General features: G+C 43.0%; 1 protein-coding gene across 1 annotated transcript in view; it reads right to left on the bottom strand.

Moving 5' to 3' along the window:
* Window positions 1-16,042, bottom strand: part of LOC135878502 (USP6 N-terminal-like protein) — a 49,910-nt gene extending 33,868 nt beyond the window's left edge. The window contains exons 1-4 of the mRNA XM_065404188.1: window positions 15,975-16,042; window positions 15,087-15,172; window positions 14,057-14,096; window positions 12,177-12,257 (exon numbers count right to left, since the gene is read on the bottom strand). Of these exons, the coding sequence (XP_065260260.1) occupies window positions 12,177-12,257; window positions 14,057-14,096; window positions 15,087-15,172; window positions 15,975-16,040 (273 nt within the window). The 5' untranslated portion in view covers window positions 16,041-16,042. The remainder of the gene's footprint in view (window positions 1-12,176; window positions 12,258-14,056; window positions 14,097-15,086; window positions 15,173-15,974) is intronic.
* Between the last annotated feature and the right edge of the window lie 838 nt (window positions 16,043-16,880).

Genomic DNA, 16,880 nt, shown 5'->3' with positions numbered 1-16,880 from the left:
CAACAAAAAACAAACTAAAAATCTCTTGCCCGCTCAACCAACTTTCATTTTGTCGCTATCCATCATAAACCCATTAATTTGGCAGGCAAAGACAGGGTGAATAAGACATGGATTTCTAACACCTGCAAAAATATATAATTTTTTTTCTTTTTAAAACTCCATCATTGATCATAAGTTAGCAACCACCTTTACCAGGTCAGCTCCTCTTCTCGGTACAATTAATGACCCATCTATGAAGGAAACATGCTCCCCCTCCTTTGTGATTATTTACTAACCTCGGCTCTGACAGCAGGAGCTGAGCTCCAAAGACCTTTGGGATCAGGGATGAAAAAAGCTTCCCATTACGAACCCCAGGAAAGAAAACTTGTTCAATTCCTCTTCGCACCATAAAGCTGGTTGTTTGATGATCTGACAGTCATTTAAAACCTGAACTGTCATGTGCAGTATATTTTGATGGATACAGGTTGTTTCTGAGTTGGTCTGACAGCAAGCAGACTAAGGGCCTGTCTACACTTACAGCACTGCCGCGGTGCAAGCTGCATGGGTGTAGATGTGCCGCTGTAGGTCTTAGCAAAGACGCTACTTCCCCTGATGGGAGACCTTCTCCCATCGGCATAGATTCTCCACCTCCCCGAGAGGTAGTAGCCACGTGGACGGGAGAAGCCCTCCCGTTAACATAGCGCTGTCTACACCAGGGGCTGGGTCACTACAACTGCGTCACTCAGGGGCACGGATTTTCCACACCCCTGAGCGACGTAGTTCTACTGCCATCAGGCTGTAGTGTAAACCCAGCCTAACTACTTGCAAGGAGCAATCAACGGAGGCAGTTTAAGAGCTGGAACCTGAAGAATAGTTACAATCCCAGAGGCTACAGCCTCAGATCCAGTCCAACTGCCACTCCTCTAAAGTGTCCAGGGTTAATTGAAATGAGTGGCACTGGCTCTAGAGTAGGCTTTCAGAGCACAATGCAAGTTAGCCACTCACATGAGCCCCACAGATAAAGCCCCACGTGTAGCATTAACAATTTCTCATTTGCTGCAGAGAGAGAAAAGCAGTAAAGAAAGAGTCACTTTCTTTTTTAAATGATGTACAGAGGAGGGCAGAAAGGTTTCCCCTCCACCCAAAAAAAATAAAATAAAGAAGGGGACTCTGCTGTTCACACACACACACACACACACACACACACACACACACACACACACACACACACTTCTCTGTATTGCTGGAGAACACTGTGGACAGCTGGAGAACTCGGGGGATGATGACTCATCAGTTAAGAGCTGAGAAAGGTTCCGAGCCAGTTCTCCAGTCCTGGAAAAAAAGCCCTCCAGCAAAATCAGGTATGATGAAACTTAACAGTCCTGCTATTTCAAAATCAAAGGGGAAAAAAATGAAATCACTTTCAGGCCTCCATTGTATAGTACAAAGAATAATAAACATGGTGCGATGTTTTTCTTCTGCAAGTCTTATTTAAAAACTTTGCCAGGTTTGCTATATTTGTGAAGGAGACCCCCTGCTGGAGAGGCAGTGCCTGCTACCAGTTGCTTCTTGGCAAGTGATGCAGCAGGCCTGCAGGGCAGAGGGACATGAGATAGATGTTACCACACACTAGCAGAGGTCAAAACGGTGTAAAAAAAAAACCTGCACATCGCACAAAACTCTTTTACTGTTTTATAAGGGAGATCTGGGCATAACAGGAATAGCCAGCACTGCTTCCACAGCCACCCCACTCTTCACTACATTTTATAGTGCCCACAAGCATGCTAAGTGCTACACAGAAAACATATCCCTGCCCCAAGGAGCTTACAATCCAAGTCCCCACTCCTGCCAATACCAATGCATATGCTTAGATTTATGCATATGAGTAATCTAATCAAGTGGTTATGGTGCTAGCCGGGGACTTAGGAGGCTGAGGTTCAGTTCCCTGGACTTCCTGTAACTCAGTATCAGGATGTCTCACATCTGTAAAATGGGGAGATAATGTTCTCTCCCCCACATCCTCCTGACAGGAGTCTTGTGAGGATGTTAGGTACTGAGAAACACTCCAATACTATTGTAATGAGGCTCACATAAGTACCTGAGATAGAGGACTTAAATGGCTCTGCTCACATGTGCACATTGTTTCAGGATCAAGTCCTAAATGATGAACAGACAAGTGGTAAAGTAGCATCCAGCACAGAGGGGGAAGAGCAAAAAAGGACTCAAGTTGCAGAACTAAGGGCTTGTCTACACTGGCACTTTACATCGCTGCAACTTTCTCGCTCAGGGGTGTGAAAAAACACACCCCTGAGCGCTGCAAGTTTCAGCGCTGTAAAGCGTCAGTGTAGATGGTGCCCCTGCGCTGGTAGCCACGCTCCCAGTGCTAGTAGCTACGCCCCTCGTGGAGGTGGTTTGTTTAGAGCGCTGAGAGAGCTCTTTCCCAGCGCTCTGCCGTGACTACACAAGCCATGTTAAAGCACTGCCACGGCAGCACTTCAGCGTTGCCAGTGTAGACTAGCCCTGAGACACTGGTACTCAGCCTAGGTGTGCACACTGATATGGACAGCCTGGGGGTTCACAATTATTTTTATTCAAGTTGCTACTGGTGTTGCTGCAGGAATGAGGGGGCCTGATTTCACCAACTGTCGGCAGAATAATCCTGCAACAACCGTCTCTCTGCCAGCCCTTCCCTCCCCTCTGCTCCCACCAGGATTGACAGATTATTCACTCTGGGGGGTCTCGGTCAGACACTAAAGAGCATTTGAGCATTTTGGCTGGTTCATCCTGAGCAGCTTTGTCAGCCTTCGTTTTATTAAGCAGCAGTCACTGCACAGACCCATCACCAGGATCAGAGAAACAGGGAGGCGAGGCTTTTCTTTTCTGTAATGCTGATACAGACTCTGCCTAAAAACAGACCATCTGTTGGCTGAGAATGCTTCCAAGGGAGTCCCCTCCCAGATAATCTGTGCCACACCCACAGCAGCTAGAGGGAGTTATGGAACAACCACACAGGGTGTTCTCCCTTCCCTACTCCCCCAGGGCCAAATCACAGTGGGTCAAAATTTATTCCTGGCATAACGCCATTTATTTTAATGGCCAGAAACTAATTATTCCACTAACTCTGTAGCACACGCAGGTTTGGGGCTCAGCCTTGCCTAAACTAGAAAGTTGTACTGCTTTAACTTTATTGGTATACTACAAGCCCCCTAGTGTTAGGGCGGAAACACTCTGGCGAGAGGAATGGATATTTATAATCCCTAACCAGACCCTCGTCGGCAACCCCACAATCTGCCTGCCAGTTTTTGACCTGCCCCGCCATCAACAGTCCCTGTTGAACAGGTTCCGGACTGGGCAAGGTCTCTGCGCAGCCAACCAGTATCGCCAGGGCCTTCGTGACAACCCTTTGTGCAGCTGCAGCGCAACACAGACGATGACACACACTGTTCGATGAATGCCTGCTGACTAGGTTCAGTGGTGGCCTGGAAGAACTGCATCACGCCACTGAAGATGCCATCGCTTGGCTAGATGACTATGCACATGCTAAATGAATAATAAATAGTATAGCTATTCTTATATGGCAAGGGGAATAAGCTATATTAGTATAAGTCACCTTTATATCAATCTAACAGCGTCCACACCACGGGTTATACCTGTGCAATTATTTTAGTAAAATAAAATCATACTGGGATGTTGCACTCCATATTCTTTATGGAAATATGCTTATGCTATGAATATGGCATAACTGAGATATACTTTAAGCAAGATGGCTCATGTAAGGTATCATTGGAAAGGTTATGATTTACTGAATGTGATTATCCAATTTGTATGCCCGTATCATTTCTGTAATCTGAAGCTAGGAATATTGACCATGTATAGGCATTTCAAATGTGCTACTTTGGGTGACAGCCACAACTAGCCCTTCAGGTGCAACAATGAAAAAAACAGACAGGGCTGATGACCCAACAGCAAAGATAATGGACTGTGAAAGAGCTTAGTCTTCCAGTGGACACTCCAGACAGCCTGGGAGTAATGGCTGCTACGACCCTGCCAAGACATGTGACTGAGCCACCTGGTACAGGACACCCCCACTTGGAATTTCAGTGTTTTTCCACTAGAAGACAAAGGGTTCCTGCCAGACACAAAAGCTATACAAGGCAGTGGAGTGACATCATCAGGGTTCTCCTCTGCCCAAAGAGACACTAGGAAACACCTGAAAAGAAGAACTGAACTGGAGGGAGAAGAGCTGAGCCCAGGCTGGAAGGCTGTCTAGCCTGTGAGTAATAATACCTGAAGTTTCAAGCTGCAGGCCAATGCAGCTGGCTTTCAAGACTCTCTGTAATCTGCTTGAAACAACTTTTACAGTGAGAAATTACTATTTGCAGCCAATTTCTTTAGTGAATCAAGCTTAGTTTGTGTGTTTTGTTTTATTTGCTTAGTAATCGGCTTTGTTCTGTTTGCTATCCCTTTAACCACTTAAAATCTGCCTTTTATAGTTAATACATTTGTTTGGTTTATTATTAAACACAGTTTGTGCAATTTCTAACTGGGGAGGCAAGAAGGTGTGCAGATCTCTCTTCACATTGAGAAAGAGGGTGAATTTTTTTGGGCTTGCGCTGTGCAGATTTTTCTATACGGCGCAAGATCTTTGGGTCTGCACCCCAAGGGAGGTGGGCACCTGAGTGCTGGGACAAATCCCTTAAGCAGAATCTCCCCAGAGCTGAGCTCAGTGTCTGTGTCTTTCTGCAGCTGGGTGTGGCCCTGCCTGTGTGTGTGCTAGAGGAGGCTTAAGAGAATGGTTCAGCAAGACAGGTTAAAGGGGGCCCAGGCTGGCGGAACAGGCAGGCTCAGTGGTGTCCCAGTACATCAGGTGGTACCTTGAAGGGGGCAACCTGTCACACATACCCTTACCTGTAACTGTTACAGGTACAAAATCTGTGCTTAAAGTAAGCCTGAAACTAGGTCTCATGTAGTAGTGACAATATGGAACCCCAAGGTTCTGCACTGAGCCGTTAACCTGAATGTGGCTTGCGGTTCTGTTTTGCTTTTAGTTTACGAGGATACCATACTTTTTGCCCAGGAAGAAAAGATTAAATACATTTGAATACTTTGCCTTCAAGTTCTTACAGATCAGCGTTAAATTAGGGAAGGTAAGCAAATACTCTGTTTCCTGGCCCTGCTTTGACACCACTAGAACTCGCAGATATCAAATAAAACCTTTCCCAATTTGTCCTCTCTACTAAGTGAGATAGGGTTCTTGAGAGGCTGTTATTCAGTACTAGCTAGTGCTGCTACATGATATTTCACACCACCACATTACTGAAGAAACTCATACAAAGGTGAGAATGTTGTAGGTTCCCTGATGGTGGTTGTTTGAAAGGGTAGTGCTCAAGACATCAAGATGTTTAGAAGCTTCAGTAAAGCATGCTGGCATGAGAGGAAACTTGATAATAGGAAACCTTTTACTGAGAACTTCTGGTGTTTCAGAGGAATCTACTGCTAGTTGAAGGATACTAACCTGTGCTATACTTTAAAAAGGCTTCTTTGCTTTGGTCCAGTATTAGCTTGAATGGGCTCCCATCAGAGTCTAGCGATAGATTGTTTTTAGTAATGAAGCTTTGCCTATTTCCCGTTTAGGCCGGGGCAATTCTCTAGCCTTGGAATGCACATTAATTTCCTCCCCCCTCCATTTTCACTCTTAAATTACTTCTTCTCTACAGGTTATTGCTTGTATCCCCCTCCCTTCTTTAGGCTATGGAGTAGACAGATTCTTGACTGAGTTTTGTCTGTTTCAGTAAGACAGTCTTCCCATTCTCTGGACTGAGGACCCTGTGGATAGTAGCAGCTGTCTGTTAGCTATGGCAAAGATGAAACAAAAAAATCACCGCACCCTGAAGGGAGTCTTATTTGCACACGGGCAGCTAGAAAGCCCAACAGACTATCCAGCAGAGGGATTAAATTAAAGGGTAAATACAGCCAATCCATATTTATTAAGGTACTTCCACATCTCAACTGACTACGAAAGCACTAGATTATGCATCTCTCCTCATGAAATGACATGTCCCTTAGTATTTTCAAGGTGTCGTAGTACCTAGGCATCAAGTGTTTTGGGATACACCTAAAGAATGGATGGCACTGTCAAAAACACTGCATTGTAGATCCATCTTGACATTTCCACACAGATCGATATTTACCATACAGTGATCCATGCCTTTGTCACCTCTAGAATGAACTGCAGTACACTCTACATGGAACAACACCTTAAAATACATTCCGAAGCTGACGCCGGTGCCGATTTCAACAACTGGCTTGTTAAACTGAGAATCTTGCTGGTAGAATATGAGAGCAGTACTCAGTGACCTTCCAGATGCACCACAAAGCTCATCTGGTTGAGCAGGCATCGTGGGAGAGAGGAGAGGAGGAACATGAAGGGTGGGAGATGCTTTAGGATATGTGCTGACTAGTGGTGGCTTTTTTTTTTTTCCTGAAGTGGTGTGGAATGGAGTGGAGTGGCTGAAATGTTCCTGGGGCCTCAGTTTCAGTGATGTGATTTTGGTACTATAATTTTTAGTTAGTTGATAGGATGCACCTGGAGTCCACATCCAAATAAATAACCGTATTCCATAATTCAAGTGGAACTTTTTGGTTCTTGTCAGATTTCAATATCAAGATTGTTCAGACCTGTGGAGGACTCCATTGTCTGCTTGGGGGCATTAGGCTGCCCAGGTTCAGGTTCTGTTCCCAGGACAATGGAGTTTTTAGCTGCCTCAGGTTCACAGGGCTCAGGGTTAAAAACTGCAGTGTAGATGGGGGTCTCAGAGCCCAGGTTGCAGCCCAAGCTTGAACATCTACAATGCAATTTTTAGCCCCATCGCCTGAGTCAGCAGACCTGGCTGAGACTCTGTGCCATGGGTTTTATATAGCAGTGCAGACATACCCTTAGACTGCTTGGTTAGGCTTGAAGTGAGCAGGAATTAATTATACAATTAGCAGACTGATGGATATCTCCAGCACTCAGCAGTTTATTCCCAAGGGAACTTGAATTACCCTCTACAACCCTGTCCAGCCCTAGAAATAGTTCAAGGAAATTTTATTTTGCTGTAGGAAGTTAAAAGCAGCCTGGCATTGAGCTAGGTAAACAACTAACTTATTATCCCCGATTGTGATAGCAAGAGAGCCCACTTCCTCCTGCCAGCCACAAACCGTTCTGTGCACTGGGATGAGTAGGATTGTGTGTGAAAAGCCAGAAGACACACCTCAGGACCAGAAAGGGCAACAGGGAATGGAAGCAGGTGGGTAGGGGGACTTTCAACAGCTGGCCACATATGCTGACAATGAAATCTCACAACCAGGATATTTACAACATGTTAGCAAATTCACAAGTCTCAAGCAGCTTAGCTGGATGCTAACACAAAGGTGAGTTTTGCTCTGTTAAAAATAAATTCCAAGGTATATTAGGCAAGGGATGAGAGCCTTCATAGGAAGGTGATGAATATAAAGAAAGGTAGAAAAATAATGTATACAGTAGGAAAGATTTGGAGGTAAAGTTACTTGTGGAGGATAGAGAAGTCTTCCAACGCTGCTTAAAATCAAATGGTTTATGCTACAAGGTTTTCTATTAGTTATTATAAAATCAGTCAGTCAGCATGACTGATTGATTTAGTTTAGCATTACTAATCTTATTGAAAAGAGAAGGTTGGCCTTTCCATTGGCAGTTTCCCTAACAAACTGTTCCATTCGCTGTACTACAGAGATCACTCAAGACAACAGGCTGCAGGGTGTCAGTGAAGTGAAGAGAACAAGAGAGCATTAAAAAAGCGCATACAGTATTATAACTGCAGTGGGGCTGGAGCAAAAATTATTGACTGCTTTTTACAATCAACTTAAGCAAGTGGATTTTACTTTTGTATTTTATTTATTTAGAAAAACTTTAGAGTTGATTTCATTCCAAGGCATCACATTCCCATACTGGAATAGTATTATTCAGTTTCATGGTTCTCTAAGGCCAGCAACTGAACTGCTCTCAGATATCCACCGACATCCACCGAGTCCAGCAGAGGGAATTTGTGCAACTTCTAAACTCACAATATAAATGCATGAGACCATTCAGCCCTCTGGGCCAGGCGATCTCAGCAATTTAATCTAAAAAGCAATGCAAATGTTGTACTATCAGTGAACGGAAATTACCGTGGATGAGGGAACATTCAGTTCAAAGACCCACACTGCTTCAGAAAGCAGAGCTGAGCTTTGGGTTGTATTCCCTGCAATTTTATATTTAATATCATACTGCATGACAGTGTCACTGTTCCGACATGCATATGAACTGGCAATACCGGCTGCACAGGTTTCCCCATGTATAGCATAAGGAATCTTTCCAAATCTCTGCCAATGGAAGCTTCTATTGGAATTGCTAGGGTGGAATGGGAGTGAAGTCAAAGATTCTTTATGTTTCTGTATGTCATCTGGCTTATCCTTTCCCCACCCCCTCACTGTTTAGCACTTAATGTTGCTCCTTCTCAAGTCAATGGGAGCAAAATGTCAGCTCTTTGGCACTGGGATAATGTCTTATCTGTCTGGAAGAATCACGAACCTTTGTGGTTCGTTATAAATAATAATTCCGTTCATTCTGATTACAAGAGCTCTATGCTTTTCAGTCACTGAAATAAAGGAATGAGAGCTCAATCTCTCATTAGGAGAGGGCCAGTTTGGACCCACATTTGCTCTAATCATACAGACCTGCTGTTAACCCAAGAAGTTATTGTAAATTGTTGACATCAGAAGTCATTAAACTGAGGTCACAGAAACATTTGTGTTAAGAAACTAATCAGGAACCATGTTAAGTTTCCTGCTCTATTATCATTTTGCCCTGTTGAAACATTTGGGCCCCATCCAGTTGTGAGGTACAAAAAGATACAATACCATCTTTGCATATGATAGAGATGCAGGAATAATTACTTAGGATAAAATACAGCATAAGCTAATGGTACAGTGGAGCAGCTGGCTACTGCGTCTCCATGAAGAACAGACATTCAAGTCAGATTCAGACTTGCTGGCACAGATGTGAAGGGTCTACCCACACAATCCAGTGTGACCGACAGATTGAAGCTGGATCCTATTTAGGTTTTTATATGGCCTCATTACTGTTGTTTAATTTAATTTAAGCAAGTGACCCCCTTGTATTATGCCCCAGGTTTCCTTTAACTTGACCATTTAAGTTGCTAACCTTTTTCTAGCCAGGCTGTTATTTTAAAATATAGCATTTTTCTCATTTGGATTTTTATTTACATGTAAAGGCCTATATTATCACACTTATAATTGTGGGTGCCCACCTTTAACTGCAGAAAGAGCCCGGATTATCCAAAGGTGCTCGGCATTTGAAAATCAGGCCCCATTAAGGTGTCTCAAATTGGGCATCAAAATCACTAGTGACTTTTGTAAATGTAGGCAGAAGTATATTGCATCAGCTCTTTCCCCCTTCAACTTTAAATTCACTATAAGAATTAATTTAAAACTGTATTGATAGGTTAATTAACTGATGGGTTAATTAATTTCAATTTACAAGTACAGATGTGAACTCCAATCCAGGGGTACTCAACCTTTCCTTTCTGAGGCCCCACCAACAGGCTATAAAAACTCCAGGTCCCCGCAGGGTGCTAGGGCTGGGGGCTTCAGGTTTCTGCCCCAGGCCCCAGTCAATCTAATGCTGGCCCTGCTTTGTGGATCCCCTGAAATCAGCTCACGGACCCCTGGTTGAAAACCGCTGCTCTAAACCAAACATTGCAGTCTTTACACAGGCAAAACTTCCATTTACGTCAGTAAGGTTTGCATTAAGAAGAACTAAGAGCGGAAGGACCTGGTTAAATCCTTCTAGAATAGAGGACACTTTATCCAATAAGCTACCAACCACTTAGGACTGATTTTTTAAGTTAGAGGGATTATTATGGCCACTGGAGGGCTCCCATATTTTTCCCTACTGAGGTTACCAAGTGATAGAGAATGACTAAAAGAACATTGAATTGAATACAGAAGGGCTATAAAATTCAAACAAAGTATGTCCCTGCCCCTTTCATACCCAGATTGGCATCAATGTAAAGTTTGAAAAATCTGTTTTGTTTCTTCAATAAAATTGAGAATGTTTATGTATCTTCACAACTGATTGCTCTAGAACTACAGCTCCTCTTAAAATCATGTTGAATGTGGGATCACGTGACTCTGTTCTGATGCTTGGTAATGTCAAGGTCATCATTGTCCCACAGTTCCCCATCTATTTAGATCCTGCAACTGGATTCAAGTCCCTACTAGGAGTCTCTACGAAGACTATAAAAATATACATTCTGCACGTTTCTATTGAATGAGGTCACTCAAGAGTGAACGGTTGTGTAATTTTTTGTATCTTCCACTGCAGAAATAGAAAAATATATCATTTTTATACTACCAAGTCTAGACAAGTAGGAAGCGAGACTGGTGCTGGGAATCAACTATATTCACAAAGTAACTATAAAAATACTTTATCTTGGCATTCCCTGTTAGGTCATAAACAAGGGTGTTGCCTGACCTCTGCTAATTAAAGTTGAGATCTGTGGACTACATGCCTGCCCACCTCTTCACTGGCATTGTGGCATCTCATCCTACTACTGCCTGGGAAATGCTGGAGAATTAAAACGTAAGTGCTGTTATATTTTACATTTTTTTTAAAAAATAGACAAAGCAATATGCTTTGTCTATTTCTAAACACCTTTCATCTGAAGATCTCAAAGCACGTTAGAAACATCAATGAAGCTTTCCAGGCGATCACAGAATCATAGAAATGTAGGGTGGGAAGGGACCTCAAGAGGTCATCTAGTCCAGCCTCCTGTGCTGAGGCAGGACCAAGTCTACAGGTGTACAAATACTGACAGATTGGGAAATGGAAGCACAGAGGGGTTAAATGACTCGTCCAAATTCTCAATAAATTCAGAAGCATAGCTAAACTATAGAACCCAGGAGTCCTGGCTCCCAGTCTTGTCCCCAAAATGTAGACTCTCTGCCTTGTGTTAAGTAATGTTATGTTGATACCAACTAGAATTACACACAAGCAGGAAGAATAGAACAGCTATGTCAACAGTCTGGACTTCCTGCTAGGAAGCAGCTGCAAAATGACAGCTGCCAGTGAGAACACCCACCACCATTCACACAGACGGAGACAGTGATGTGGTGACAGGTTTTTCCTTTTTTCATCTGAGAATTCAGTTAGAATACATGCATTTCTTTTAGTAAATATACTAATGACACAAAGAATCCAGAAGTGCCACATACACAGACCACCAATGAAATGCAACCATTTTTGAATTAGAGAGCAGTACAACAGTAGGGGGAGTGAAAAGGAGCAGCAGAGGGTATTTTTGCAAAGACATCTGGGAAAATTCCTACTTGTATGAGAAAAGTTATGGGATATTTAAGATCCCCACAGAGCACAAAGGACCTTGGGTTTTTGAATTCTTACCCAAGGTATGCCCACATCCTCTCAGAGTACTCTCACCAGTGCAGTTTTGGTTTCATGCTTCCCTCCTATTCCATCTACAGTCTAGAAGCTAAGTAAATGTGTTTGGATTCACACTGTGATTTTTAGATGACCTCTTAAAATAACTAGGTTTTTCATTGCTGTTCTGCATAGAGTTTATTTTAAGTCCTGTATTTTGGCATATTGGTGATGTTCGCACAATAGCCTCAGTTAGCAGCCAAATGGGTTCAGACAATCAAACCAGCATCAGGATACATAATATACAGGTAAATCCTAGGCAAATAAAAATATCCCCCATATTTATCTGTCAAGGAAACTGGCCTAGAAATCTAGGCTCTTACCCACATTTTCAAGGGGCCTCCTAAGTTGTACATGGACAGGAAGCTGCACATATGCATGCAGTGCCCAGTCAGGCTCACAAGCATGGTTGTTGTTTTTTTGCTTGCACAAATGGGCACAAGTGCCAAATTTGCAGGCAGAGTTTAGGAGGCCCTCTTAAAGTTTGGCCCTGTATGTCACAACAGTAAGCACTTCTATTCAGCCAACACACTATTAAACTTTAAAAGGCAGAATAAATAAGGCATTTTTCAAGGGTTTCCGGTTTCTTTATAAACCTTTGTAAAAAATGACAAGCACAAAGGGAACGATATCACCATCTCTCTCCCTATAGTACTACAAGTGTCTGTTTTTATCTCCTCACCTTGTCACTATTTCTGTATTTGCCCCATTTCTTCAGCATCTTCAGCCATTTGTCCACTCGTTCAATCTCCTGCAGCTTTTGCTAAAAGTGTCATTTCAAAACAAACATTATAGAAATGTTCCTTGTGAAAGCACAAAACTCATCATAAGGTTAAACTGAATGAGGATGATAATGACATTTCACATTCACCCCCCACCCTACCCTTTTGTATCTGCGACAGAGGACATAACTGAGGGAAAAGTACTTACAGGGATAGACAATTTCTACACACAGTAGTGAAAAAAAATCAGCACGATACACAGACAATTCTTTCACAGGAGAACTTCCTTGATAGGTAGCAGATACTTAGGAGTTCATCCAGCCACAAATTACCCTGTGTTGTGTCTATCTGGAAGTATACTACAGGGGAATTAAGCCCAGTCAGAGTCCTGATCTCAAAACTAGACATTCATGTTACCACAACCCAGAGTCAAATCAGCTCCCTTGAGGTCAAACGGCTGCAACTTTACCAGCTGAGCTCAGTCACCCCTTATCATTCGCAATCCAAGCATGTTATAGGGATTTCTGTTTTGAGGTGAACTTTAGTTTATTTCCAGTGGCAGTGTAGTTGATAAGAGGACGCCACTTAGAACCTTTAAGCTTTGTGATCTCAAAATAAAAAGTGTATTCATCTATTTTTTTTTATTTGGGGCTTTTGAACTTGTAGAGAAATATCCTCTAACTGCATAGGTCTAGCCCCTCCTAAAGTGACGGAATGGGATCTAGCATCTAGTCTCAGCTGAATCAGATGTTTAGAAATACTGCATCTCAGTCGAGCCCTCCTAAGCTTCATTAATGTTTCTAAACGTGGGTTCCCAACACTTCCTTGTGGAAGCTGATCCTGACCTCCCCCACTGCAGCACTCATTTCATCTACACAGAGTAACTAGCCATGCCTGCAGATATGCAACTAACAATTAGCTAGGTGGTTTAGCACTCATCACAGGAGGAACAGAAACAGAAAAACTTTAAGGAGACATGAACGGGGAGCAGGATACCCAAAGACTTTTCCATTTTTCATCCAGTGAGGATCAAGCATTTAGGCTGAGATTTTCAGAGTCACTAATGCATCTGGATGCCCATTTGACTTTAAGCTGCAGCCTGTTGATCTCTGCCACCATGCTTATAGAGAGCAAGTGGTACAAGAGATGAGACCACTCTCTCAGCAGGGGCTATCAACCTCTTTCCTGCCTATAAGTCTTAATTAAAGTTTTATGATTTCACTGGAGCAAGACCAATAAATTATCCAAAGTCTGGACCAATGAAATAAAAAGCTCTAATAATAATGAAACTGAAAGGGAAAGGAAACAAGATTTGAAAGAAAAAAAGTGCAACCATTAACTGGAAGGTCTATTCACAACAGGCCTGATCAGATCACTTCTGTTTTATGCTCTCACACTGCTTCTCGTGAAGATCTATCCTGCAACTTCATGGCATTTTCCTATCTTCCACTCCTCTCCATGTCAGAACTGCTGCACAGGACTAAAGAAATTCCGCAGCTTCCCCCCTCCCTACTCCAAGCTCAGCTGCAGTATTGAGAGTTCCACTGCCTTCTCAGGTGCCATCTAGGCTCTCCTACCGAGCTCACACCTGTACCACAGCATTATGAAACTACTCCTCACTGAGCACTTCCTGTAACTTTGTGCTAAGGTGCCGCTCCATTAACTTCAGAGCATCAGCTTAAGAGATGCTGGTTTTTATATTTTTGGAGAAAATCTGATTAGTGGGCCATGCTGCAAAGTCTGTATTTGCTGTTTAAAAGGCAGACCTAAGCACCTTCCCAGTTAGCACCATATTTTGCAAGGTGTGATCCACATAGGTAGTAAAGCTGACAGCTCTTACCTTCTCTTCCACTGCACTGCGGGATGGCAGTTCATGCTCACTGAAAGATTAAGGATTGGATTGAATCGACAAGCAACAGGGGTATGGATCACAATATACAGTACAATGCAAACAAGCAGTCTTAAATTGACCACACCTGAGGGACCAAGGAAAAATTAGTTGCCTTATAGAGATGGTCTATCAGAGGACAATCAATCACGCAAACCTTAGAGCTGTTTTAAAGAGACTGCTTAGTAGAGCTGACCAGCAATTTTCTGTCAATGGTTTTTCAACAGAAAAATACAGTTTCCCCAGGAAACTTTTGATTTTGTAAAAATTTTGATTTTCTGTTGGGAAAATAGAAACAAAGTATTTAGTTTCAGGTCAGGTCGACAATTCAAAGCTTTTGGTTGTCAAACCAAATTGAAACTTTTCATTTCAAGTCAGTTTGTCATTGCACTACATCTGCCTGAGCTGTCATGGTGCCTTCATGGGAGTTGTAGTTCAGGTGCCTCATGGTCCCATTCTCTTCTACGAGGGGGGGCTCCCTAGCTGGATTATGTCTCTCATGATCCACTGCTCTCTCCTCTGGTGGAACTGCTGCAGTGCATCATGGGCGTCCCATGACCACATCCTGGGAGATTCAGTGCAACTGGGGATCCCAGCCCATAGAGAACTGGGACATGAGGCTCCTGAACTACAGTTCCCATGATGCACTGCGCCACCTTAGACAAATGCAGTACTACATTGAAATAACCTGAATGTTTCGACTTGGTTCAATAAGCCAAAATGTTTCAAGCTGGGAATGTTGTAAAGTTTACTATTGATCAAAAATGTCTAAGACATTTCGACATCAGAAGGTTTCCACACGCTTGGATGGAAGATACACTGCCATTCCTTTCTAGACATTTGGGTTTGATCAAATAAATTCATACAGCAGCCTGCACTGAGGTTGCTGGAGCTGTTACAGGACATCCTCCTGCATGGAGTGTATGACGGCACCACATCTATTTCATTGAAGGGTGCCTGGGAGGAGAAACGAGTAACTTACTGCAGAAATCCAAATCTGTCTGTGACTTTATACAGGGTGAAGTCAGCATCTTCCCATGGGTCAATATGAGCTCCTTCCTGCCTTCCCTACAAAGCAAAAGGAGACACAAGAGTCATGACTGGAGGAAACACAAGTGTGTGGCCATCAGCATGTGCACATGTTTGTCCTGAGCACTCAGAAGCTGGTACTGGACTGAGAGCCCTGGTGATTAAAATCCACTCAGTCTACAGATTTGATGAGGCACAGGCCTCACCCATGCAGACTTCCCTCCATACTGTTCTGCTGCTATGTGTCAACCCTGAACTAGGAAGACCATCTTTGGGTGGTATGGGGCTTATTCCATTCCTGTCTGTAAGGTGATACAGAAGGCGAGAGGAATATATTAGTTTTAATTCAGTCTTCAAGACCATTCACTCTCTGTGCCGAGACTGTCACTTTCTTGGTCACAGGATTTGTGGCGTGTGCCAAATGATGAGGTCTGAATGAGAAAAAACTGGGAGCCCGGAGTGAAAGGGAAAAATGGACTGGTGATGAAAGCTCTCCACTTTGGTTCCATAGCCTGAGTATTTACCATAGGCCAAATATTTTGACCTTGTTCAGGTAGAATAGGCAGAACCTGTATTCGTATACCTGACATAGGCCCCTGCCTGAGCCTATCTGCCGAAAACCCATCACGGACGACTAAATACACACTGTCACGTCACCTGTACCCTTAAAAAGTTCTGCAGGCAGAAAAAAAGATTGTGTTTGTGTAGTTTGTTACTGGCATGAGGTCTGAATGAAGACATCACGCCCTGTATGACACGTTCCTGCTTTCCCCAGACAGCTTAGCTACCAGGAGTCCCATGCCTGGTGAGCAGATTAATGGAGGAAAAATGAGGTCGGTACCTTTTCATACTTGGCGATGATCTCTGCTCTTTCCTCTGCTATTAAGGTCTCTATATCTTTCTTCATGTCAGAAGCTGTAAGGTATAAAGGGAAAAGAGAAAAGGCGATAATAAGCAAATATGTATGCAGCCAAAGGAATATTTTGGGAAAGCGCTAATAGAAAAAGCTGCGCTCACAACTTCAACTTCCAGCTTTATCCCAGGGCTAAAATTAGACTGAGAATGAAAAGCTGAAAGTACAAAGTGTGTGTGTGGTACTCACACACATAGAGCATATCTGCCAATTCTACAGTCTTTGCCTGGGCAAACAGTTGTATTTAAGTAAGTGAAAGTTTTGTCTACATGAAGGACTGCAGGAGCAGACACTGTATATGCACATGCCTGTACTAAAATCAAGTTTTTAATGGGGATACTTTAAAATTATTAAGCAGTCCTGCTACAGCACAGCTCTTACATTATACCAAACTACATGCCAGCTGGATTGCTAAATGGCTGAGCATTTAGTCTGATAAAAATGAAATGCCAAATTCTTCCCTCAGATACGTACACAGAAGTCATGGAGAGCTCCACATGTATATCTGAAGGCAGTCTGTAGGTCAAAGAAAAATTAGAAAAAAACTTTAATAAGTAAAGTACACATACGTAATAAAAACAGCTAAATGGGTGTCTAGTTGGTCAGCATATGCAACAGATCTGTAAACAAATCAGGATGCAGCAAGTCAGTAACTGTACAGTGAACTACTGTATTGGACTCCCATCTTCCATATAAAATGATTAAATAGTTCAGCCGAAGTAACAGAACATGGTTATGCCACACATGTATGTACATACTAGCAAGACAACTTCCAATTTCACATATATCATTTCAATTTTTAATCCCCTCCCCCATACAAACCCTCGCTGATGC

Source organism: Emys orbicularis, chromosome 4, assembly GCF_028017835.1.
Source record: "Emys orbicularis isolate rEmyOrb1 chromosome 4, rEmyOrb1.hap1, whole genome shotgun sequence".
NCBI lineage: Eukaryota > Metazoa > Chordata > Testudines > Emydidae > Emys > Emys orbicularis.
Note: the sequence above shows the minus strand (reverse complement) of the source record. Positions and strands in the feature narration are given on the sequence as shown.